The 27704-nt window shown below is 40.7% G+C and overlaps 1 protein-coding gene across 1 annotated transcript in view; it reads left to right on the top strand.

Moving 5' to 3' along the window:
• LOC133464566 (protein eva-1 homolog C) overlaps positions 1-27704 on the top strand; it is a 91086-nt gene that overhangs the window by 16869 nt on the left and 46513 nt on the right. Inside the window, exons 2-4 of the mRNA XM_061746620.1 lie at positions 13187-13410; positions 16913-17036; positions 20367-20519. Coding sequence (XP_061602604.1) covers positions 13187-13410; positions 16913-17036; positions 20367-20519 — 501 coding nt within the window. The remainder of the gene's footprint in view (positions 1-13186; positions 13411-16912; positions 17037-20366; positions 20520-27704) is intronic.

Below are 27704 nucleotides of genomic sequence, written 5' to 3'. Positions count from 1 at the left end.
AGAAAGAAAGAAAGAAAGAAAGAAAGAAAGAAAGAAAGAAAGAAAGAAAGAAAGAAAGAAAGAAAGAAAGAAAGAAAGAAAGAAAGAAAGAAAGAAATATTCCCGTTGATGACACTTTTTGAATTGGTATTTTTTTTATCGTCATTTTTATCGTTATCGGGATAAATGCCAGAAATTACCGTGATACATTTTTTAGTCAATACCGCCCATCCCTAATGTCCACAGAAGGAAACATTTCCATCTTAAGCTGAAAGTTGGCCTAAAGGGTTAAATCCAGTCTGTTAAGGTGAGGATAACTGACGAACATCCATCTGTTGTCCGCTCGGTGACAGTAACGCAGCACACTGATGCATGTGTGTGTTGTCTGGTGGGCTGTCGTCAGTGATGGTCTGTCTGGCTGCCACCCAGCTCTCCCGGGCCGTAAAAAGTCACCATTAAAATGACAGATGTGTCCTCCTCAGACTCTTACTCTCACTATATGCGTCTTTCTCTGCATCTCTGGGTCTCTGAGAGTGTCTGGACATGCACATAGACATCATCAGCAGGGGGCTTCCCGGAAACTCCGAGTGCCCCCTCTCCTTCACCCTTCAACCCCATGTCCCACACTGATAAAAAAAACACATGCTCAGAGAACCGGAGTAGAAGAGTCCTCTTCCCGAGTGGCCTTTGGCCCTCAAGGGTCACCGGGAAAGCCACGCGCTAACAGAGGTCGTGGGAGGGCTTGGGTGGGACCAGTGTTTGGGTTTGGGGACTCCCCAGGGGAGTCTTAGCTCACACTGTCAAACTGTGAGGACATGTCTAAGCTGGCAGATGTTTTATACTCATTAACACCCCCCCAACCCATCCCCCTGGACAAGTTTGGACAACGGAGCCACAGGTGGACATCCTCTCATTGTCTTCACGAGTCAACTAATGAGGATAACCTGAGGTATCGCGTCTGTCCTCGCGCTAAGTCGAGGCTTCTCCCCTGGTTTCATCTAGGCCTGACCACTTACTGTGAATTTGTTTCCTTGGCTGTGTGAGGTGGTGATGTAGCTCTCCACTGCCCGACCTCCTTGTTCTTCCTGTTATGTGCCTGACTTAGCATGTGACTATTTTTCTCCTTTTCTGTCTATGATGTCAGCCACACACCACTGTGTTGGTATTGTTGCGGCCGGAATCCGCTCTATTTTCCACTTCTATTGCCAGATCTTTATGCTGTTATCTTTTTAAGACCATAAAACAAGCAGTTCATTCCAAGCTTATCAGACTGCGGCTCTTGATTACACGAATCATGAAAAAATAAATGAAGTGCGTTCAGTAAAGCAGGGGGCAGAGGTGGCTCTGGAAGGTCGTTATCCATGTCCGACAGGTTAATGTTTCTGGGCTTCTTCTTGATTTATGTGTGGGTGTATGTTCGTGCCTGTGTGTGTGTGTGTGTGTGTGTGTGTGTGTGTGTGTGTGTGTGTGTGTGTGTGTGTGTGTGTGTGTGTGTGTGTGTGTGTGTGTGTGTGTGTGTGTGTGTGTGTGTGTGTGTTGGCATAGGGAGGAGGAAAGACCATGCAAGAGGGGTGTTTGTGTTTTTGTCTCCAGCTTTAATGACCTCAGCTGCTCAGACTCCGGCCTCCTCGCAGCCAGTGGAGGGGAGGATGAGGAGATGGGTTGGTGGTTCTGGTGTTTGCGTTATTGTCTGAGAATATTTATACATCTCTTTAGTGCGGTTATTCTTCTTCTGGATTCCAAGTTACATTTCTGGATAAATGGGGACCCTTAAAACTACATGAACCCGTATGAAACGTGTGCAGGTTATGATGATCTCCACAATGCTGCATTGAAATGCACTTCATAGTTTTACCATTGAAACACATCCAGATGCCTCAATTCACTGAATGATCACCAGTGTTTCTCTTTTTCACAATTTATTTTGTCTCACACTGTTTTTTATCCCTCGTCCTTTTGCTGTTTTTGACCAGTTTTAAGTTTAACAGCAACGCTTGAAGAACGCTGTCTTTAACTGTCCAGAGCAGTGACGTGCGGTGAGGTTCATGGTTGGTGAGGCACTGACTCCTTTAGTGTCAGATTTACAAATATATAAACCAAAAACTGTAGCTTATTCACTGGTTATTTCATATCTCATCAGCATTCTTCACAAAAAAAACACACGGGCACACACACTCACACACACACACACGGAACAGATACGTAAAGGTAAGAAAAACGTGCATTTGCTTAAATAAATGAGAGTATAAACTGGTGTACAAAACCACAGATTTAAATTTTGACCTTTAGTGAAATATTCAGTTGTTTTTAAAACGTTTAATTCTGATACTTTAATCAATTTAATACAGATTGCTCAACAAAAACCATGAAAAGAAAAACAAAGAATATTTTATTTAAGGCCAAAATTTAGTTTTTAAATATTCTATTGTATTTTTCTTAGTCTAATCTCTTTTTTATACGATTTAAAGTGTTTGTGGTCTTACTTTTATTTGTAAATGAAGTCCATGCGCCTGTCCTTCGCCACAAAAACCTCCGTTACTTTGTTGTAAAAGTCCTCCTTATTTTCGTACGTGAGCGAACGGCGTTGACTCACGTTCGTCCCCTTCAAGGGAGGCAGAGTATTGTCTGGCTCACCCTGTGCCTTTTTCACTGCGGTTTTATTTCCCATCAGCGAAACTAAATATGTCACTAACAAACATTAAACTTTAATGGTTAAAGACATTAGCCAGACTGTGTAAAATCAGGTCAAATAAACGTATCTGCAAACATTATATTGGCGACATGCAGAGATACGGCAACCAGCACGGGCCAATCACACGTATATCAGCCCAGTTTGTGATGGATTGCGCAATCAGAGGCTCGGCTCGGCTCGCTGCTGCTTCACCTCACGTTTCAGCATCGTATTTGAACAGGAAATAGGCAAATTCAGCGATTTTGACTATAATAAATGTTCGAAATTAGTCATACATAAAGATCAGTGGACAAATATTAGTATAAATTTGATGTTATAATTATTTATTTTTTTACTTGTCATGATGACAGGTGAGGCTCTGCCTCACCTGCCTCCCCTGACCGCACGTCCCTGGTCCAGAGTCGGCTTAGTCCAGGCTTTAAGTCTCACAGACCCCTTTATTCGCATAAAGTTGAAAACCCTTTGAGTCTGACTGTCCATAAAAGTCATATATATATTTATGTTGCAGAGTCGAACTGCCGTCTTTGACTGAGAGCAGAGTGCTGGAAATGATACTCTAACTTGTGTTGAAGAAACTTGCCTGGGCCAGCGACTCGAGCGAAATTATTAAAGAAGGATTGTTCTGTCTCCAACAGAACCACTTCACAACTTTGTCAGTCCACCTGTTCGATGCTAAGTGGCCAGTTTGACCCGGACTGGTCTGTTGAGATGTTTGAAAAGAAACCACAGGGTCTGAGATTCATAAGAGACTTACTTTCCAGAAGTATAAACTTCTCTCGTGCAATGTTTTGTCCACAAGCCATGGTCAGTGTATCATCTAAAAGTATTTCTCCACTGTAAAATGAAAATTTGAGTTACTATAAAAGCATTTTTTTGCATGCTTTTATATATATATATATATATATATATATATATATATATATATATATATATATATATATATATATATATATATATATATATATATATATTTTTATCCCCGCTTTTTTTCACCATTTTTTTTTTTTTCATTTTATCAGCCAGTGCTGCTACCTACGTCAGTCCTGGGCATTGCTCCCTCTACCAACCCCGGGAGGGCCCTGCACTGAGCTCAGGTCTCCTCCTTAACCTGAGGAGTGAACCAGCCACTTCTTTTCACCAGACAGGGTGGGGCTTCTCCGGCCGGACGTAGCGCTGATCCTCCCCCCCCCATCTGGCGCCCCGGCTGGCCAGAGGGGGCATGTATAGCCCAGCACTGCTGCATGTTTTTGTGAGGGTAGCTCACATTAGCTACCCGAGGGAACACAGGGAGAACATGCAAGCCCTTGGCACCCACAGCGTCCCCGGTGAGAATTGAACCCGGGACCTTCTAGCTGTGAGGCGGCGCGACCGTGCCCCCCTGCATTTAAGAAGCATGTTCAGCCTTTTCTTTCCCCGATCAACCTTTTTCCCTTTGAATTCTAGTTTATCTTTAAAGAGGGAGGACCACCCACCAACATAGATCTGTTAAAGGTTGTTCTATTTGAAAATATTACCAGGCTCCAGTTTCTTTGAATCAAAGCATCTATGTACAACAATGTAAAGCTGCTGCAAGTTTCTTCAAATACCTGAGCAAAATCTGAGATTATTTCATTCAACATGCACTACAGGCCCTCAAAAAACTTTGAATGAACTACTTCCTTAACGTTCTTGAGCGGTTCAAAAAGTTTTAATATTAAGAAATACTTAATTTAACCTCATTAGTGTCTTGCAAAATGCCTCCATCATCTTTGGGTCCGATCTAGAAAGTAGGTTAATCCAAGACGTGACTATAATAGAAAGAGCGATGCATTCTGAGCAAAGGAATGCAGTGAATTTCAGGAATGCATTTTTTTATGCTCAAATCTGAATGGATCACGGTGAGGGGTGAACTTGGCAAATGTACAGAAACAGATACGGATCGCTTTCCTTCCGCATCACCTCCATTGCGTTGCTGCGTGTCCTCCTGTATGGCATCAACGGGAACTTTGAGCCTAATCTGTGAGGTTTTGTCGAGCTCTGATTACATGTCAGCACACTTTTAACAACCTGTTTTTTTTATCCTTCCTAATACAACTGTTACCTCAGGTCTGAGGAGGTGAATGCGGAGATTTGACCACATATGATTTACATCCAATGGTTGTTTTATCTAAACGTCCTGCCCTGCTTCAGGCATTTGCACTGCCTCTGTGGTTTTGGGAGAGAAACTAATTACTACAAGGCCTAAAGCCACCGGCTCAGGCCTTTAGACCTCTGCTGCCACATCCTGAAAGCGGTGGCTTTGCTTTTAAAAAAGATTTGCTCTCATCTCGCCACATGCCGATTATTCTTCTCCTCTCCTCGACATCTTATTTTAATAAATAACACAGTGGATGATTGAGCAGCCTGTTGCATGTCTGTATCAGCCACTCTGCTTCTCCATCATGCATCATATTCCCAACTTTTTGTCCTGTTCCTCCCTCCCTCCCTTCCTTCTTCTGCACATGGCCAGAGTGCAGCTTGTGTCTTTGAGGAAAACCTCAACTCTTCCCAGAAATTACCACTTAAAGGGAATTCTTTCTCCTGCAGCAGGCCTGCAGCTCTGCTTCTTTGAACGTTTGATGGTTTGATGGCTATAATTTGCTTAAAATAATACCAATAAAGTTATGAGGCTGTAAATGCCTAAATACTTAATGTGCCAAGATGAAACACAATCCAGCGTTTGGTTTTGTTGCGCTCGAGATCGCAGCGATTCTTTTTCCTTCTTCTAAAGTTTTTTTCATGGAATGCATTTTGAAGTGATGCACTTTGATTCTAGCCACATGATCATGCAGTTTACAGCAACTGCCTGTTTATTATCTCTAAACTACAATGTAAATAGGCACTTTTGTGGCATTAAGCTAAGCTATAATCATATAATATTCAGCAACATTACACATTCTTGCCCAATGCAAGAGGCTTTGCCAACATTAGTTTACGAGCACGGTTAGAGGAGAAAGCAGCTGAATAGGAAGCAGCGCTAGGTCAACGCTGCAGTAACGTGTCAGTTATACGCAGAGGTGGGTAGTAACGAGTTACATTTACTCCGTTACATTTACTTGAGTAAGTTTTGGGAAAATTTGTACTTTTAGGAGTAGTTTTGAATCTTTTTACTTTTTACTTTTACTTGAGTAGATTTGTGAAGAAGAAACTGTTACTCTTACTCCGCTACATTAGACTACGTTGAGCTGTTACTTTTCTTTTATCCCTTTTATCCGCGTACGCGTCAATCTCATGACATCACTGGGTGATTCTTTGGGAAAAAACTTTGTTTTTGCATGTTTTGTCACATATACACAGATTCAAACACACACAGAGTTTATATTAGTTCATGTTTGTTCTAGTTCTGCCTGGTTAAAAAAGAAAAGTACAAAGGCTTGAAATTTTGTGCTACTTGTGCTTAATTTATTTTTTTATTCTGTTATTATTTATTAAAGTACTTGAATTTACTTTAAGATTATTTTAATTTAAGCTATTTTTTTGTATTAATTTTAATTTATTTTATTATTTTATTGATTTAATTTACCTTAAGATCATTATTTTGTACTTTTGTCTGTTTGAATGGTTGTGTTAAAAAAATAAATCAGACGTTACTCAACAGTTACTCAGTACTTGAGTAGTTTTTTCACCAAGTACTTTTTTACTTTTACTCAAGTAATTATTTGGATGACTACTTTTTACTTTTACTTGAGTCATATTATTCTGAAGTAACAGTACTTTTACTTGAGTACAATTTTTGGCTCCTCTACCCACCTCTGGTTATACGTACTGCTGCGGTGCATTGTTCCCGCCAGAGGCTCGGCCAATGAGAATAGGTGGCACCTTTCAAAAGGAGGAGAAAGCCTTGAGCATGAACAGTCCACCTGAACTGTAGTCAAACCTCTCTCATGTCATACGTACCTGTCATACTCATTATGAACAGATACCCAACACCTCAGCATGATGGGACTGTGAGGGGAATTAGTTACAATAGTAGATGTGAAAAAGAGGTGGGTAAGATTGCAGCTGAGGCTCCAAGCTGGGGAACAGAACTATTCCCTGGATGTCATCATCGTCAATAAATAATTTGAAACATATTTACACACGCTACTGCATTGCTACATAATACGCAGGAGTTTATAACTGATGAGAGTCTCCTCTTTCTCTGCCATGTTGACACAACACCATGCTGGTTGCTAATCTCCATCCTTCTTGACCTTCCTCTGCCTGTGTCGGACTTTAAGGTCATCACATGACCGCAGATGAGGAGCTTACAATCACCGGGGGCCTCTGATTTTTAGATTTATGATTTGTGGGGGATTACTCCCATGCAGGTTAAGTTGCATCATATGACAATATCCCATCTGTGTTGGAGCATAAATACAGATGGCAGGTGCAGCTGCCCGTGTCTATGTTCACAGCAGATCCCGGTGCTGTTTGTGCAGAGATTAAAAATGGGTCCTTTCAGTACGATTCACAACAACAGTGAATTGTTTATTAAAGAGCAGCATCCACAGCAACCGCAACTTCCTGTCTTTTATTGACTGAACAAACCAGCAAAGAAAACAGTGCAGTTTTTTTTGTTTTTTTTGTCAAGTAAAAGGGCAGAGAGCTAGTTAAAAGAAGGCATTTGCCCCCACATGAAAAGAAAATGGGTTGGGGGGGGAGGAAACGGAGGAAGAGAGACGCCTGGGTGTTCCTCCAGCATTGTTAAGTCTTCTGCCTTTGAGGGACACCTGTCATTGGCTGGGCGGTCTATACAGGTGCCTTAGCGCTGCCTGTGTTTTTGGCCTTGAAAGGAGGCCTCAGTCAACAGGTAGCATGAGAGGAACAATAGTGATGATCCCGAAGAAGAAAGAGGAAGAGAGTGGGAGGAGGGCGGGATGGTGGAAAAGAAGAAATAGATTCTTTAGAAAGCACCTGAGGGTTTGTGTGAGATAATCTGTTTGCCTTTTTCTCTCAGCCCCCCTTTGTAGGGTGGAGTAAGGAGTGTCGGAGTGTTTGTGGTGCTCAGATTGTTGCACAAGGACAGCTCTCTTAAGAAATGCCCAAGTGGGAAATTCTCTCATCTTTCATGGCCCCTTTCGGTTTCACCCCCCCCCTTCCGAACCTCATCCGTTTCCATGGAAACCTCACCCACAGGCTTGCTTACCGGACAGCGCGTGCTTTCTCATGACAGCTGGTTGTGCCAAGAACCAGCTTCAGATAATGTGATATACATTGCGATTACGCCATCACCGCACACCCTTGCTCCAAGAGCCAGGCAGGCTTGTCCCAACCCACATTGTTTGTGTTGATGTTTTGCGTGTGTGAGTGTGTGTGTGTGTGTGTGTGTGTGTGTGTGGTCCTGCTGCCAGGGGGAATGCCAAGTTCCCCTCTCCCCCTGTGTGGAATGTGACAGGCAAAGCAGACGGGTGTGTTTGCAGGAGATTACTGTGGAGAAGGAGAATCTACGTAACACAATACAATTCAAGAATTGAAAATGCATTAATGATGCCTTAATGCTGTTTCTAAGCTCCACAAGAGCTACTTAAATAGTCTTTAAGTTGCACAGTGATCAAATATTAAAGCCAAACACACATATACATATACAAAAAGCTAGTTCAAGGATTGATTTGAATTATTTTTAATGGATATGGATCGAACATGAATACTTTTAATGAATATAGATATGATAGAGCAGTTGGAAGGTTTACCATACCTGTGAGCCTTAAGGAAAGCCGGTGCTGTGTTTGCTTTCAAGGTGGGCTTACGGTAATGGGGTAAGTGCTATTCAAAGGATTTCTAAATAAAGTCAGACTGCATATGCACCTGTTCTCTCTGTCGGTGGGAGAAATAGGAGTTTAATAACCATCTCTATTTAGAGTAAAACTGATCTCTCAAAGCCTGGGAATGTCTCCTGATTTGCTTCCTTTTCTCTGTGACCATGGTGATGAGGAGACAATGTGTGTGTGTTTTATATGCGTTCATGAGTGCTGGAAAACACAGTTTCTGTGTTGTTTTTCTACTCAGAGCTAACCAAATAAGGGTAATTGAATCACAGTGTTTCCACTTTGTTAATCTGTTTGAGGCTGTGTGTAATGACATTTCTGTAAATGTGTTTGCGAAGCTTTTAGAGGGAAGCTTGAGCGCACTTTGGGCCTTTTTACATGCTGAGACGAAGGTTTGTGACATACATTCTTGTGTAATGTATATATATATATATATATATATATATATATATATATATATATATATATATATATATATACATATATATATATATATATATATATATATATATATATATATATATATATATATATATATATATATATATATATATAGAGACAAACATATAAAGACCAACTTTATAAAATGCAACTGAAGAGAATGAGCACGCTAATCATTTTGATCATTTTGACAATCCCAGCAAATCTCAGAAATGGAGGAGGCTTAGCGTTACACCACTTCTTCTCCTCTGCAACAGTTAGCTCGTAAGTGAACCAGATAAGTCCAGAAAGACATTTTATGTCTCAGGGATCAGTTCTCACTTTTATCTGCTTCATTCTCCCAGACTGGAATGTTAATGGAGGCTTTGTGATGGGTTCACATCTTATGAATGACTGACAGGCTGGATGGCAACTCTAAATGTTTCTTAGCTGCACAGTCAACTTACTGGAGGAATGTTCTTTTCTTATCTCCTTTTTTTAAAAAAAAGGCAGCTTATTCAAAACATCATACTATGTTAAATAAAAGCTCAGAGTATTTTTTGATACATTATATATTTTATGGAGCCAAATCAGGGCCAAAAGTTTTGCTAATTTGAAAATAAAATTTGAACCTGAAATTTTTTTTTTACAGTTTCAGTTTTATTTTTTTCAGTATCAGATCTTTTTTTCAGTTTCAAATCTTTTTATTTCAGTTTCAAATCTTTTTTTCAGTTACAAATCTTTTTTTTTCAGTTTCACGTCTTTTTTTTTCAGTTTCACTTCTTTTTTTTTCAGTTACAAATTTTTTTTTCAGGTTCAGACTTTTGGCCCGGATCTGGCGTGGGGGGCGTGGCATCAACTGAGAGGGGCGTGGCATCATGAGTGACAGCCAGGCCCCCAGTCTCGCGCTCAGCAGGCACGCCGATTTTTTCCAGTGGCCAGCCGCGGTACTGCAACAAAAAATCCCATGGGGCCCAGAAAGCTTTTTTCCCATAGACCGCAATAGTAAAAGAGAAGCCTCTAAAACTGTTCACAGGAAACCTCCAGCTGTAATCACCACCAATTACTAATCTTTGTATTCTATATTTTTAAGTCATGGACTTTATATCCGTCAAAAATGTTTTATAACGGCCAGAAAAGTCAAAGAAAAGTCTCTTTCTGGGCGTGACGTCACGGCTGTGCCGTGGACTCGCAAAGCGCGGTCGTGTGTGTCTCGGGAACGAGGATGGCTGAAACTAAGCCGTTCGCGGGAATAATCACTCAGAAACACATTGCATTGCCAATTTGCACCAAACAGAAATGTTTAATAGCAAGAATAATAATGGTTTGTCATTCTTGTACTTAAACATTTCCGTTGTAGCCAACGGTGTATGGTTTGTGAAAATAAGATATCAGGCAGGTCTATCACACAAGTCTAAGACCCTGTCCACACGTAGCCGGGTATTTTTAAAAACGAATATTTCCCCCCCTCCGTTTATAAAAACATTTGCATCCACACATAACCGAAGATCTGCGTTTTCGACCACATTCATAAGCATTCTAATGATCCTGTAGATCATCTGCGGCTCCGCGGAGGCGCAGGTGTGGGTGTTTCCACTGAGATCCTCCTGCACACACACACCTAACGCACTTCAAATATGTATTCTTCTGTTGCTCTTTCATTTGGAGGCAGCGCCCTGCACGGGACTAAATGAGGGTCAATATTAACAAAATGAGCTTGTGGCGTGAGATCCCCACCTCACAATAAAACTGACCTCCATCAGGTTTGAGCAAACGTGCAGGGAGAGAGATGTGTCGTAGTTGTTGCGACGGTGCCGTGGAGTTTTAGATGTCATGTGTTTAACATCATCTTAACCCTTAATCCTCAGCTTATTTTATGACAGTGCTCCCGGGGAAGCTGCACCTCCGCAGCTCCGCGGGCACTGCGAAGCCGGGCAGTGCCCGCAGGGCAGTGGGCAGTGGGCAGTCCGCGGCTCCGCGGCTCCTACGCCGTAGGGTGCGCGGAGCCGCGGAGCCTACGGCGTAGCCTCTGTGTAACGCAGTAAATTAACCACATTTAAACATAATATTTGACATATTTAAACATAATACTTGACAAAACTTGTAATACAAAAAATATTTGTCTTAATGTAAGTAATAAACTTGGGAAGTTTCATGGTGATACCTGCTATTTACATTTTTACCCTATTTTAGCCTATTAACCTGGGGTGTCTCATCTTAAATAAAAATGACTCGTTTTATCTTTAATTAAAAAAAACACACAAATGAACCATGTATAGTCTATAACCATGACTTTGAGAACAGCATCGGTTGATTTGCCCTATAAATCCCTAATTTCATTGTGTACATCTATCATTACCGGTCTGAAGGACTCATGAGCGCGCAGCGCTTGTCCAGAGCGCGCAGCGCTCGTTCACATTGCCCCGGGGCATGATGGGAGGCCCCAGAGCATCATGGGAGGTGACTCAACTGCGCATGCTCTATGGGCCCGTGTACCAGGAAGTAAACCAGGAAGTCAGAAATTTTTTCGGCGGATGCGCTGGGTGAGCAAACTCCATTGAAATGAATGGGCGGCCATTTTCGATCCGGTATCCAGTTATATAATACATCCATGGTGACAGCAGAACAGAGAAGGCGGGGGACGTTCTTCAGTCACGTTGCCTTCAGGAAACGTAGGTTGCAGAAGTTATCAGTAGAAGTTTGATTCAACACTGTATATACACCATATTCACGTGATTGGCAGTGGAAAAAACTGATATTAGTGACACATTTCTGTTTAAAAAGCTGTTTTAGACCGTACTTGGTAGTATGTGGAAGTGGGAAATGTCAAACTTTAAAGTGTGGCTGTTGAACTGTACAGTCTGGCATAGTTTATTGCTTTTATACTGCGATTGGTGCCAAGTACGGTCTAAAACAGCCTTTCAAACAGAAATGTGTCACTAATATCAGTTTTTTCCACTGCCAATCACGTGAATATAGTGTTTATACAGTGTTGAATCATACTTCTACTGATAACTTCTGCAACCTACGTTTCCTGAAGGCAACATGACTGAGTAACGTCCCCCGCCTTCTCTGTTCTGCTGTCACTCATGATGCCACGCCCCTCTCAGTTGATGCCACGCCCCCCACGCCAGATCCGGGCCAAAAGTCTGAACCTGAAAAAAAAATTTGTAACTGAAAAAAAAAGAAGTGAAACTGAAAAAAAAAGATGTGAAACTGAAAAAAAAAGACGTGAAACTGAAAAAAAAAGATTTGTAACTGAAAAAAAGATTTGAAACTGAAATAAAAAGATTTGAAACTGAAAAAAAGATCTGATACTGAAAAAAATAAAACTGAAACTGTAAAAAAAAAATTTCAGGTTCAAATTTTATTTTCAAATTAGCAAAACTTTTGGCCCTGATTTGGCTCCATAATATTTCACATAATCTTTCCATTCAGTCCCGAGACCACATTGTGCAACGCAAGTGAGCGTGGTTAAAGAGCAAGCAAACAGCACGTCAAGAGTAAAAGGGTCCGAAGAGTAGCACATTAAAAGATTCAATGAGCTCAAATCACCATGGAAGCCCTCCATTATGCAAATAAGATCCTCCTGGATTGCGAGGAGGCCCAGGGCTGGTTTGGAGCCAATCCCTAATCTCAACCCACTTATTTAGGTTTCGTCAGCGCCAAAGCAGCTGCCGGCCATGAAAACTGGTTTCTGTGCACAACACAATTCTGTTGGTTTACAATTAAGGACTGTTTATTTCAAGGGCTGAGGGTGGGACGTTGTGGCCAACAAAAGCGGTTTTAACTCTGTGGGTGTCAATTAAAAAAAATAAATAAATAAAAAAAGACAGCTTTAGTGTCACTTTGTTCCAGCAATGTAAGCATTTATCAAACACTGTCGCCAACCTTAATTGTGAGTGCCGCTCTGGCATGTGCAGAAATGCTGGTATTCAGTTTGTATCATATTTAAATGCAACATGCCGTTATTAACACAGACATTTCACAAATGCTGTGCTCTGTGGAGGAGAAAAGCCATGTGCTGCTGGAAGTTTGGTCGATACAAAGTTAGTATTAAAACAGACCGGAAACAAAAAGCTTTTAGAATACAAGTTGAATCATCTCAGAAGAGGCACAGAACCTGTTGATACTCCTAAAGACGGTAGTACCTCTGAAGCGAGGAAAGATTGTGATAATGTTTTGGCTTTGATCTGGCTTTTAAAGTGCATTTAAATGAAATCATACACTTTAAAGTCCTTTTGGTGGGAATGTAAAGCCTTTTATGTTCATGGGATTGCAAAGTTTCAACGTTTCGGGAACTCAGTGCTTTTTTCTTGCCACATTACAGGCTACCTGTCCAAAGTGTTGAGGAACTACACCGAACAGGCCTGTGACGGAGACTTCCTGTCTGTTCGCTGTCCGTCCCGCACCACCATCACCATCCAGTCAGCATTCTACGGAAGAAGAGGTTCCTCTGATCTCCAGCAGTGCTCCCACACCTACCAGGCCCTCCTGAGCTCTTCCCACCGTCAGGAGGATGACCGATATTGTTCTATGTCCACTGCACTACAAGTAAACAACCAAGATTACACATCTCTTTTACTAGCGTATCGTTTTTTTGTTATTATTGTGCTTATTATTGTACCTCTGCAAAAGCCCGTCAGATTCTATCCCAGTAACACCAGTTTATTCCAGGCCGGGCGCCATCCTGCCTTTGGCATCACTTGCTCTATTAGTCCACTCTAACACAGACATAAGCATATATTTCTGAGCATTACGTCCCCATCCTGTAAAATGCCTAAATTGGTCCAAGTTAAATTTTGGAAGATCAATGGTTATGCAATGCTTTGAGGAGAAAGCACTCTTGCGCGTTCCCATGACATAATACAATTTTAAATACTTTTTGCTTGAGCATCCTCTTCTAAATTGGGATTTGCAAGCCCCTTGTTGCAGCACCGGTGTTAACACATCATGCCTGGCATTCAGTCGGCTGTTTGGTTTGCTTCTGTAACAGTCAGGAGAGCCATGAATGCACAGATGGAAGGGTGCATTGGGTCAAAGCGAGAGACTGGCTGACATCTGCGTCCCCAACATAAATACAACCTGGAAGAATCCCATCACACCACCTGTTCACGTGTCTTGTTCTGTTGACAAAGTGACCAAGCTTCCATGTGAAAAGATTAGTTTAGCCCCCCTTAAATAAAAACAATTACCGGTACTCATATTTTATGTTTGTCAGATTTTTAATATCTTATTTATCCTGTGAAATGAAATTAATAACTTTTGTTTTATCAACCTGGAAGGTGAGTTTTCTTCCTAAAGTACCTTATGACTGCTCATAGCAAGTGATGCAGATTTGTTTTTGGGTCTGCGGCCTTTTTAGTTGAACGAGTTGCTATTTAATCTAAAACGTTAAAAATCTGGTTGCTGTAGTCAGCTTTTAAATTTCAATAAGAAGTTGAGACTTGTTTTAAAATATCCCTTGAGAGAAGAATAAGCTATTATTGCTTTGAATGGAATTGAGCAAACTTCAGACGGGGGCCCTTTTACAGTTTTCTTAACCCTGTGCACTCAGTCTTTTTAAGTGGGTGACATGTCTGGACTGTGGAGCTCTCAGTTATATGAAAAACTCTCAAACCGTAAGGTGCTCTGAAGTGCCAATTCTAGCAGTGCACTTCTGGACTTTGCACTGGGCCCGTGAGCTGTTTTATTTTAATAAGTGCAGATTTCAGTTAAATGAAGACAAAACAGAAATATTAGTGTTTGGAACCAAGGAAGAAAGATTAAAAGTCAGCACTCAGCTTCAAGCAGTGAAGCTAAAAACCAAGAGCCAAGCCAGAACTCTGGGGGGGGTTTGGACTCAGACCTGAATTTTTAACAGCCACATTAAGACAGTAGTGAAGTCAGCCTATTATCACCTGCAGAACATGTGTAAGACTGCAGGACTGATGTCTCAGCAGGAATTAGAAAAACCTGTCCATGCTTCTATCTTCAGTAGACTGGGCTAGTGTAATGTTGTTCTCATGGGTCTCCCTAAAAAGTCCATCCAACAGCTGCAGTTAGTCCTGAGTCCTCGCTCAAACCAGGAGAGTGGACCATTTCAGTTCTTAGATCTTTACACTGGCTTCCTGTCTGTCACAGAATAGATTTAAAAATCCTGCTCACGGTTTATAAATCTCTGAATGATCTAAAGCCAAAATACATCTCCTGGTCCATTATGAGCCAACCAGAACCTTCACGTCGTCAGAGTCATGCCTTCTTTCTGTACCAAAAGTTGGAACCAAACACGATGAGCTTTCAGCTGCCTCTTCACCTGTGGAACAAACTCCCAGAATGCATCAGTGCTGCTGAAACTCTTAATAGGTTTAAGTCAAGATTGAAAACCTTTTTATTTACTTCTGCATTTCAGTAATTTTTACTTTCCAATGCCTTTTTTAAAATGTTTTTTATGTAAAGCACTTTGAATTGTGTTGTAATGTGCTATACAAATGAACTTTAGGTTTGGCATGGTCTTGCTTAAATATGAAAAGTTTTACAGAAAAACATGCTTTTGATGGCAGTATTCAATTCAATTCAATTCAAATCACTTTATTTATCCCTTAGGGGCAATTTAAAAGGCATGACAGCAGCTTAAGGACATACAAACAAACATACAATTGCACATAACGGATGTTCAACATTTAAAATACGTTTGTTTTAAAGTGCACTTAGCTTTCTGGGGTCTAAAAAAAGGTTAAGATGAGTAAAAAAGAAACAATAAATAGATTGATGATAAAATAGATTAAGATGCTGAGTTTAGGAGCTGGACAGCTCTAGGGACGAAGGATGACTTCCTCCTCTGCGTCCTGCAGTATGTTGTTCCAAATCCTGCATCTCACACAAGTCTATTAGCCCTTCCAGTGATATCCAGAGTAGCCTTGTAATATTCACTAACGTACCCATATGTTGTGATGCTAGTTCTGAGAAGGGTGCACTTGAAACTAGTGATTGAGGCAGTTTTTATTTTCTTTAGTTCAGAGGATGCTGCAACATGCTTTCCAAAAGAAATTTAATTCAAATGTGGATTTGCTGGACGACAGGACATTTTTCTACTACTTCAGTATGTCTTCAGTGATCTTGGGAAAGGTTGTTACTTTCCTCAGAGTTTTATTCTCCCTGAGAACATACTTTCTTAATATTTCATGGAAATGATGATTGAGGGTTTGATTTATTTTTTTTTCAATACCCCAGAGCCTGCTCTTGGAGGTTAAGGGTAAACAAGGGAGCTTGGCGTGTAGAGCAGGCAGCAGCAGCAGTAGCAGCATACATGTGTTAGCCTGAACTAGTTCATCAACGTCTCTCCAATTGACAGCAACACACTGTTCATGAACAGTACTTTTCAGGTTCCTGATCACATGCAGGGATTTCAGCAGCAGAATCGTGTCTTTTTTCACTTTAGTGCTGCCTGCCACCTCAGAGTTCATAGCCATACCAGCCTTTGTCTTTTGATAACAGAGATTTCTCTGGATTTCATGAAGCTTTCAAATAGAGATGATACAATTCCCAGAAAGATGCGATAAAGTAAAATTCAAATTCAAAATGAGAAAATATTAACAATAACAACAATAATAATATGTATGGAATAATTATAGAAAAAACGGTCTAATTTCTCAGTTTAGCTATTATAGTTTATACATCTTATGTTATTGTCAATAGAATGACAATTACAACATCTGTTGGGAGCTACCCAGCTCATATTTTTTAGACTATTCATAAAACTTTTACACCCTCAAAGTTGAGTTCTGGGAAGGTTCTGAGCATTATCCCACCAGACATTCGTGCAGCACCCGGGAATTTGGTCTTGGATGTTATGGGTTGGAATGTTCTCACCTGGGTTACAGTAAGCTAAAGGATGATAAAAGTAGAGAAGCAGGAAATGAGGAGGCTGAAGCTCTCCAGAGACTTCTCCCTTGGATGTAAGCAGCCTCTTTGAAGTGGTTCTGTGTTTGCGTGCTGTTGACCTCACCATCGTTGATATATTGCTTTCCCTGTAAACTTGTCTTTGGTTGCTCAGTGTCACTTTTTCCTTTTTTAGAAAATGCTGGACGAGTGCGAAGACAGAAGGAGCTGCCAGGTCCTTGTCAACAGCCGCGTGTTTGGGATTGATCAGTGCCCCAGTAGCAGTAAATACCTCATTGTCTGGTACAAGTGCAGGCCGAGTAAGTCCCACGATGACCAGTTTTCTGAAATTAACACACGTTTTACTCAAACCTGTTTTTGTCTTCCTTTTTTAAATATTAAAATTAACAAGCAAAGAAAGCTCATGTTCCTCTGTACTGCACACTGAACAGGTATTGGTCTTCCACAAACCAAAAGGGATGGGGATAGTTTTTGCATCCAGCAGGGTTGGGCTATTGGGTACATCTGCATTTTCTACCACTGAGGATTGCCTTTTTATTATGCATATTACTTCATGTGTTTCAAAGTGTCTTTTACTGATTGCTAGGGTTTGTTATTTCCAGTGTGAATGCATTTATCACATTTGGATGCGTACCAACACAACCAGACTGATGTCCCCCGGAAAAGGTTGATCTCGATCCAACGGGGCTCAGCTGTGAAATAAAAATTAAAAAAAAAACCTGGGGCCCTGGAGCCCTCAGTGGGTTGAGCGGGCTGCCATTTGTAGAGGCTATAATTTATTTAGTTTAGTTTATTTAGTTTATTTAGGATCCCCATTAGCTGTTACACTTGGCAACAGCTATTCTTCCTGGGGTCCTCAAAATATCATACAAAATACATACAAAAACATTGAATTAAAAATAAAAATAAAAATACAAATATTGCAAGAGAGAACAATTCATTACAGCATAAAAAAAGTTAAAAGTTAAATTACAATATTTTCATTGTGTATAAGAAACTCCTTCAGTCGTTTCTTAAACTGCCTTTTATCGTTAATTTCTGTAATACATGCTGGCAAAGAGTTCCAGAAAGTCATTGCCCTGTACATGACTGTGTTCCTCATTGCCTCAGTTCTCGGCTTAGGCATTGTGAATCGACCCATTGCAACATGTCTAGTGTTATGTCTGTGTCTATCACTAGTGTAATTAATATTTCTGTATAAGCATTATAATCCTCGTGCGGACGGCGCAGGTTCAAGTCCCGGCCCCTGGATGGATGGATGGATGGATGGATGGATGGATGGATGGATGGATGGATGGATGGATGGATGGATGGATGGATGGATGGATGGATGGATGGATGGATGGATGGATGGATGGATGGATGGATGGATGGATGGATGGATGGATGGATGGATGGATGGATGGATGGATTGATAAAAGTGGTCTCAACTGGAATTAATTGCATTATAACGTAATGACAATGAATTTGTATGAATTGGAGGATTCATATACTGAACTGGATTATACTTAAGTCCATTAAACGTGTTTGCTCTCTGTGTGAAGTGCCTTGAGATGACTAGATGTAAACTGCAGTACACTGCAAATAAAGTGGCTTAAACTGAATTCGGTTTCAATTTCAGTCGAACCAAGTGAAAAACATCACAAGTTTCCAAACTCCTCAAGCGATTCGGTCTGAATTCTTAGTTACGGGGTTGCTTACGTAACCATATGTTCATCATCAAAGGCAGTAGGTGAGGTTGTTTGCGGATTGCCTTGTACCTGACCACTTGTTCTGACTCTGCTGACTTTTCCATTGGCTTGATTAATTGTACACACATCCAGCTGGCATCTTTCCATAAATACTGGCTTTACACAGTTCTCCAACACTGTAGGGGGCAACCGCTGTTTGTTTCTGTTTTCCCACATTGTGTGTGTTCACAACTGGGTCTAAAAGAGCCCTCACACATTGGCAGTGCTCATGAGTATTTTTAGACTCCAATGGACTTCAGAATTGAATGTCCCTCTCTGTGTGAGTCAGTTCCATGCCCCTTTTCTGACTTTGTTAAAGAAGAAAAAAGAGATAAGTCTATGTGTGCCGCTCCCTTGATTCTTTGCCTTTTTTCACCCCACTAGCCAGGAAGCTAAGAGTGCAGTAATCCCACCCAGATCCTAGCATCCATTCGAGCGTCAGGGCTGTGTTGAGCCAAGGCGCACTGAGCTGTGTAAAACTTTTCACTAGAGTGACCACAAGTGAGCGTTAATCCACTGATCCCCCTCCTCATATTTTCTCCCTCCACTGGACCTCGCGGCCAATCAACAGCTCTTTGTTCAATGTCACTTAACCAATGACTTCTCCACGGAAGAAAGAAAGGAAGCATGGGTTGTTAGTGAGGTGCAACGGGCAGGTGTCACTGCCTCTGAAAGGAGAGGTGGATGGAGGACGGAGGAACTGAAGGAAAGCTGTGTGTGAGGGAAAACCGTGAATCTGTCTCCAGGAAATATCCTGCCCATTTTGTCCGCTCTCTCTTTATTCTGCATTCCTGTTCCACTCCCCACATGGATGGAGAAATGGCCGCTGTTGTGTTTGTATTTGCAGGCCATTGGAGCTGTTCCTCACATCCACAGGCCTCTTTGGCTGGATGTGTGCGAGGAATGCCGCTACATGGCTCCACATGTCCAACGACAAAGTCTTGATCTGTCCCTGAATGTTTACATCAGATGAAACCACATTCAAAAAATGTTTGCAAATCTGTTTCTAAACTTGATTGAAAATACTTCAGCGGATGAATCGCTTTATCATTCAATTCTTAGAGACGTATACGAAAACCATAGTTGATTAATTATAACTTTAGTTATTTTATTTAATTGTAGGTAACACATTTCCAGAGGTGTCAAATGTATTCACATTCATTACTCAGGTAGAAGTATAGATACTAGAGTTTAAAAATACTCCTGTAGAAGTTGAAGTATCCACTCAAGTTTTTTACTGAAGTAAAAGTATAAAAGTACTGGTTTCAAAACTACTTAAAGTATAAAAGTAAAAGTAATGTAAGGGGGAAAAAAGCCATTAAGCACAAAAGCCATTGAAAATGAATGCATCTTAGTATAATACAAATATATTAAAGAACCATATATGTGTACTATTGAGCATTAACATGTGTTTCAGAGAGCAGGAGATATGATGACTAGTTGCCTATAAGTATTGTAATGGTGCAAAAAGTCAAACTTCAGAGGCATGTTATCATTTATCCTAACCTTTATTGGAATGTACATCCAAGTTTAGTTGCAGGAATCTGAGGGAACGGATGTAAGAACAAAACTGGACAAGAACATCTGAAACAACCACAACCAAATTCACTCTATCCGGATGGAGCAATTTAACTGGATAGTTTTTATTAAAGGCCGAAATGAAATAGAGTAACGAGGCTGTTTTTAAAATGTAAGGAGTAAAAAGTACAGATAATTGGGTGAAAATGTAAGGAGTAAAAGTAAAAAGTCGTCTGAAAATAATTACTCCAGTGAAGTATAGATAACCAAAATTTCTACTTAAGTAAGGTAACAAGTATTTGTACTTCGTTACTTGACACGTCTGCACATTTCTTTCTAATTGGTTGTTAACCTTTCTGCCCTCTTTCTCCTTATCTACAGATGAGTATAAGAGCAAAGTGGTCTGTGAGGAGGAGAGGATGAGGCTGAGCTGCAAAAGGGGTATGCAGATTGCCATTTACTCCGCCATGTTTGGTCGAACTCAGCAGGGCACACTGGAGTGCCCCGCTCACCACAGGAGGGCCCCATCAGTAGGTGAGACACTTTTTCCCTGTCAGCATGAAATTACAGAATGCAAGATCTCCTAATATGTAAAAAGACAATTGCCAACATTCCAACTTCTAGACTAAAGCCAACCAGGAACGAAAATATGAATTGCAGTTCCTATAATGACCACTGGGGGATGGCTCCTAAAGTAAGTTTCTATTGACACTACCTTCAAATGTCCAACTTTGCAGCAGAAATAAATCTGTTTACAATATTGTTCACACTATGGGTTTGGTCTCTATATCTGGTTTCCATATCCATGACAACTTTTCTTTCACACACATCTGGTAAAATTATATAAAAAACCAGTTTAAGTGAAATGAGGAGCTTGGCCTTTTGATTGGTGGTTGAGACAGCCAGTGACTAGCTGGCATTGCTGTTGCTACTGTATTGACTTCTTAGAATAGCTTCAGAGCTTTGAATAAAGACTCAGTGTGTAAGCCTAAGGATTTCATATTTTAAAGAAAAGGGGTTTTGACTGACATGAGGTGGGCTGTGGGTTGTAAAGTGTTCCAGTCAGCTACCCAGGCTCCTTCCTCCCTTTTGGAGTACAAGGAAAAAGAATGACTTCAGAAAATCTATGAGTGACATCACAGTGGGGGGTTGTCCAGTTCTTCTCATACAGTCTGTGGTAAATAGATTAAAGTATGCTGTTAAAAAAATAGGTTATTTTAACTCGTGGAGTGGATCTCCTGCTGTATAGCACATGATGCTGCACTGACTTCTTATGGACAATACTGCTTTGTCTCCTAAGAGCTTTATAGTTTGCAGAAGTCTATTATTATGAAAGAAGGTCTAATTTAGTAAATGACGACTGTTCCAGTACTGCTTTCAGTATCCATTTCGCTTTTAGCAGTAAAAGTAGTTTAATAATAACTACTTTAATAACTGTGTAAGCTCAAACAAAGAACCTTTATTCTCAAAATAAGTCAACACTTTTGGCTAAATGATGAAAGGAACAAATGGCTCTCACGCTAGCTCTTAAAGCTGAAAAGGAGTTGGATAATTGATTGTTATTTTCTTTCCTGGCACTTGTGGGTAATAGTATAGGATCAAATGGCACACACACAGATAAGAAAGTGCATTAAAAAAAACGTAAACTTATTTTAAAAAACTGAACAAAGAAAGGAAATGCAGAAAGCATACGTGGACTGATGTGGGAGTAAGATGACAAACTGGGTTAACAGAACAGAGAACAGAAAATCAAGGAGCGTGTAAGGCGCGTGTACAATAAAAACTGATAGCAAACAGGTGTGCATGATGGGAAAAGCGCGGTAGGGTAATCAGCTGAACTCAAACTAAAGTAAATTAACACAAAAAGCAAAACTAGCAGAATTGCATCCAGAAAAAAATAACTTCCAAAACAAAAAAAGAAGAGAAAGTAAAACTGACTTTAAAATGTGAAAAGAGAGTTTCAAAATAAAACACAAGAATCAATAAACCACAAATCCTGGGGACAGATTTACTTTCATATCACACCTGGTGCAAATTCTGTTCAGTGTAAAAAATGAGCGCTGTCTGCCTTTACTATCCAGGTGCAGGAACGTTAATGACTGAACACATTGGTCTTTGGACCTGGTTACACATGTTTTCATAAGAGTCCCGCTTTCAAAGTAAAAAGTACGTGATGAGGATGTGAATGATACTCGTGCAGTTATTTGCTGCCCAAAAGAACCCTTTCAGAAATTTGGCTGGACGAGGCTGTTTCATGCGTATTTGGAACTCATTAAAAGGATACTTTCAGAATGACTGCCAATCTGTGTTATTCTCAATGAACTTGAGGAAGATGAAAAACAAGCTGGAACCTCTAGAGAGATTGATTTCCCTCAGTACTCACTGTAAAGAAGCTTTTTGAGACTCTTTGATATGTACTGTGATTTAGTGCTGAAGATCTCTTAGATTAATGTGCAGGGCGTCGCTTAGTCCACAGAGACAAAGAACTGGAAGACTTTTAATATAGAAAACAAGTGGTATTCTACTTGTGATTGGTCATCTGCCGAAACAGAAATAGAGGGAGGAGGAAGGGGATTTATTTTATGAGCCTTTTATGTTTCAGTCAGTTAAGAAGAGCAAATTCCATTTTAAAGCAACACAAAAACTATACTCAACACAGCTGTGACTAGTGAAAGATTTACAAATATCAAGTGGTTATGCTGCAAGATGCTGTGTTCCTGACTTATCCTACAGGGTCATGAAGTGATCCTATCCACTCATAATTTAGACAACAATGCAACCATATTTGTATTCAATTTTTTTTGCATGATTGCACATGTAGGTTGTATGAATCAGATTTATCTGCTTTTGTTTGAATCTTCTGGTCCATCACGGTGTTCTACATGTTAAAGGTTTGGTAAGATTGACGCTCACAGTCACATGGCTTGAATTTTTTTAAATGTTATTTTATTTTATGTACATGCCAAAACTCTTATGAGCACAACATGCCGAGCATCAAGCAGATGGAAAACTCAACAATTACAATAATGAGCTGAACACGCCGAGACTCGAACACATCGCTACAAAACGAACAACAAAAGCCGACGGGCTCATAATACCTGTCGAACTTCCTCTTGGTGAACTTTCGTTGACTTGTGTTATTACCTGATACCTGGTTTGTTAAGATTACCACCACCGGGTCAAAGCACCACTTAACGTTCATCTTCTTCTTAAAGGTATATTGACTTATAAACCACCACTCTGGGTGAGGGAAGACATGCAAACATGCAGACTGCCACAGGAAGCATGCAGATCAGATGCCCTTCATCACTCAGACTTTGACCTGTGAAATGAACAGGCTTATTGAGATCCATGAATTCTGTGAATTTGTATAATGTGTGAGTTCACGGGATATCCAGATGTGCACTGGTCCTTGTTTTGGAGGTAATGAGTGTAATTTCAGATCTAACATGCTCAGCTACTGTGGTGGTGGCTCCAGCCGCTTAACCATGCAGTGTATTGAAAATGCTCTATTTTAGTTTTAGCATGGGAGGAAATGTGCTACTAATTAAGTATTCTGCACTTTTTTAAACAGACTGGTTGTGTGATAGTGTGCATTATTGTTGTTTATATTTCCATTTAAAAATGAATGCCTACTATAGTTGTGGGGACCAAAAAGCTGGTCACTTAGGGCCACTTTGCAGGAAAATTAAAACTTAAATTAAAGTTGTTATGTTTTAATCATTGCATTACTTAACATTAAAAGAACAAAGCCTAAGCAAACAAATCATGCAGAAATCTATAGTAGTAAAGCCATAATTTTACAAGATAAAAGCTTCAACACTTATCAGTCGTCATTCAGCACTATTGTTTGCAGTTTCCTGTTTATTCTGTTCAGATCCTGACACTTTTAATATTCAACTCCTGATATGCCAAAAGACTAATTTTGTCCTTACTTGATAATCTTATATTGAAGTATAACTTAAATAAGTTGCTTCCCATGTTTATTTCTTACCGAACATTACAACTTACAACTTTTTCTCATGAAATCACACTTTCATTCTGGCAATGTTACAACTGTTTTTCTTGTGAAATTATGAATTCACGATTAAAGTGTTGTGCCTTTAATCTTGAGCCCTTACAACGTTTCTCATAAAACAAACAAACAAAAAAAAAACATCAAGATTGCCTTAAACCTTCCCTAAAAAACGTTTGGCTTATGCCAGTGTTTCTCAATTCCAGTCCTCCCCTTCGAATTAAGAAACACTGGCTTATGCAGAGCGTTGTAAGGTTAGAATGGGATTAAGAAGCTTGTTCGTGTGTTCAATCAATAGTAGGATCCAACAGAAACAAACAGAAAAAAAATCGCATTACATAAGTGCTTGTGCATGAATGTGAACATGGAGAACCTTGAATGATTGTGTGTGTGTGTGTGTGTGTGTGTGTGTGTGTTTGTGTGTGAGTGGGATCCTCTTAATGTGAGATGCTTCAGGACAGTCTTGAAAGGCTGACATAGGTGTCACCTGCCATGTAATCGGAGACAGATATAAAGAACAGCTTTGTGGAAGGATCTATACGTGCAATTGTTCTCTACATGAACATTGAGGGCTGCGTTGAAGCAGACTGCCCTTCATAGCGGTGGATCAGGAATGTGTAACAGGTAGATGGAGCAGGTGAAACTGGGAAGGCCTTATATCTGGTTTCAGAGTCGGGGTAAAGTACAGTAGCTCCCATGAACTCTCAGTCTGTTGAGCAGAAGAAAAGTAAGGCTTATTTTGAACATGACAGATTTATGTTGGCTAAAATCAACTGAACATCAGACATACCCAAATGTCTGTTTAGCCGTTATGTTTTAATGATTTTCTGGGTTTGTGCGGTGCGCTCCAGACACCCACATCCACCTCTTAAGACTGTTCCAGACAGGCTTGTGGTTCTCTAGTGGGATTTCCCCTGTCAACTCTCACTTTGATGTGGCTCCGATGTCACCAGGAGGAGGATGTGATGGTGTCTTGAGTGACAGCTTTGACACACAGTGTTAATTATTTTGAAAAGCTTTTGCCCTCCTGAGGTAGCATTGCTACAACCACGAGTGGAGGAATATCCTTGTGCAGTCACATTATTTACACATTTATTTTGGACCTACCAAGGATTTGTGTTTGCTTAAATGTCTGTGTGGGTGTGCCAACAAGATAGGTAATGGTAATCTCCTGAACCGCACCTCCTTGGCAAGCTCACTGCTGCCTGAGGTGTGGGATCAATCAGTAAACTCAGACTACTCTGGCTGCAACTGCCCAGGTGACCCATGCATAGTGTTATGTCCACAGCTTTACAGGGTAAACGGGTTTTATTACTTAAAATCATCCCAGATAGTTTATGTTATCAATGAAAGACCACGGCTGTGTTTTAACACTTGCAATCTTTACCTTAACTGAGATTAAAGCGAAGCTTTCTGGTTGCTTGTTGAATGCAAACAAATCTTTCAAAATATACCTTTTAAAAACAAGCTTGTGTGCAGGTATGCGCTCCCAAAAGGAAGCCCTCTTTCATCTCGTCTTTGTCTTGGGTTTGTGATGGGAGTGGTGGACTTGGGGAGCTTTTGGCAGTAATGAAGAATCCTCAAAGCGAAGGGGCCTTCCTCAGCCCTCCTCTCTCATCTGCCCCATTACCATCACGCACACCTCTTGACATCTAAATAGCCCCCCACGCTAGGCATGCAGGATCTCACTTTTTTTCCCCTTCCTTTGTACTTTCACTTTTGAGTGCATGCTTCAAAGAAGATATTTCAAACTTTCTGCACAGGCCGGTGCGTCTCTCAGAGGTTCGTGGTAGCTTGTTGGAAGCTGAAAATGCACAGCTGCAGATCATATTTAGCGCTTTCTTGGGTGTCAGCTGCCTCACCGTGGCTATCTGTGTTTATCGCTGACATAGATATGCACAGAGGAGATAAACGACGTGCCAGCACTGGTTTCGGTTTGGCAGATGACAATAAATTTGAATTTCTGTGCATTGAAATGGTTCTTGCACGGCAAAATAGCCCCTCTTGAAATAAGCCTGTTATTCCTTAATCTAGTCAAACTGTCATATATTAATCAAACATATTTCTTCCTATTCTGACTATTAAAACTAGCAAAATAGTCTACCTTTTTTCTTTTGTTTTTTCTTTTCTTAGAAATTAGTTTTTGCCGTGAGGAGATTTGACATTGTCACTTATTAGAAGTAGTTCATGTGCTTCAGTCACTTAAAGGAGCATGAGGCAGGATTGAGGCAGGATTTATGAAAAAAATTTGTATACGTTTTAAGTAATTTCTAGTAATAATGTCAGATGAAGCGTTCCAAACCAAAAAGAATGAGCCCTCTACCGTATCTCTCCGTTGCCTTGAACAGGCTGTGTGCTGCAAAATGTGCTGCAATTCGGGGCCTGAATTTCCCGCGCTGGGCTGCGGATGTGACGTCAAATGACGCTGCATGTGCGTTGTCCCCGTTCTCCCGTGCCGGCTTCACTGTTGGCTGCAGTACCCCCAACGGCCGTCGTGGCGAAGGGTGGCGCTAATGAGTCTCATTTCTTAAAAGGAGCCTCATGCTCCTTTAAAGTCCTGTTGTTGACCATATTAACTAAACTTTCATACAGTAGAAAAGACATTTAAATTTTGCATTCACGATGTATGTCGTTAATATTTCCTACAGCGTTTTAGTGATAACACACACACACACAAACACACAAAAAATTGTCTGTTTTTGTACCGAATGTGTCTGATTCTACTTTATCAACCAACAAACACAGCTGAGCAGACTTCTTTGCATGCATGCACAAATCTTGATTGTGTAAGTGGTGTTTTTGTGAATTCGGCCAGAGACTTTACAGTTTAAAATGATAGTCCTTTCAGTTTTGAAAGAACATTTTCAGTAAATGTGCGTGGAGAACAATAGTTTCAGATTCCTTAACGGCTTCCCCAGAACACGTTTACTCTATCAAGACATCTGAGCGTCACTAATCTGGGAGTAAGATTTAAAGGCCAAAACATCCCTATTATTGAGCGCATACTGTATGACAGATGAGTCAGAGTGAAACAGGAGATGAGAGCTTATGATAAGACTGTCCCACCATTGTATTGGCATTCCAGGAAAGGTGCATGGGCGGAAAACCAGGAGGAGTGTTTTGGAGGTTTCTGAGGATCAGTATTGTATGGGCTCTTCGCTTTATTTTTTGCCAGTGGCAAACGCAGGAAAGAAGCCAGAATATACAGAAACCACGACACCCTCCGTCTGCTGTGTGTTCTTCATATAAGGGTTCTGTGACAAGTGAAACTCAGTGGTTTGCATCGGCGCACATGACATCCTTTTTTGAGATGTTATTGTTATGGTGGAGGCATTTCAAACCAGCTCTGAACAGTTCGTCACTGATACTAGTAACAGTCGGGCAGGAAGTTAGGCGTTTATGACGGATGGCTGATGTGACAAAAGCTGTGAGCTGGGATGCTGCTGGTACAGGGTAGCGTATCAACACACACAAATCAAAACCATGCTACACAGCGAAACAAACTGCTTTAACCGATGGTCTCTCCACCCAGAATTCCCCTTTTCTACTCAGCTAGCAGATAAAGTCAATACATATAAGAAGAAGCTGGGGGTCGGCTACTCGTTGAGGAACTTTCTCCATGATTTGGGGGCCTCATGTGTGACCTGGGTCTATGTTTGCAGCTGTAGTGAGTCATCAGTGAGAATAGGGGAGTCTGTGTGGGT

The sequence above is a fragment of the Cololabis saira genome, chromosome 18, assembly GCF_033807715.1.
Source record: "Cololabis saira isolate AMF1-May2022 chromosome 18, fColSai1.1, whole genome shotgun sequence".
NCBI lineage: Eukaryota > Metazoa > Chordata > Actinopteri > Beloniformes > Belonidae > Cololabis > Cololabis saira.
Note: the sequence above shows the minus strand (reverse complement) of the source record. Positions and strands in the feature narration are given on the sequence as shown.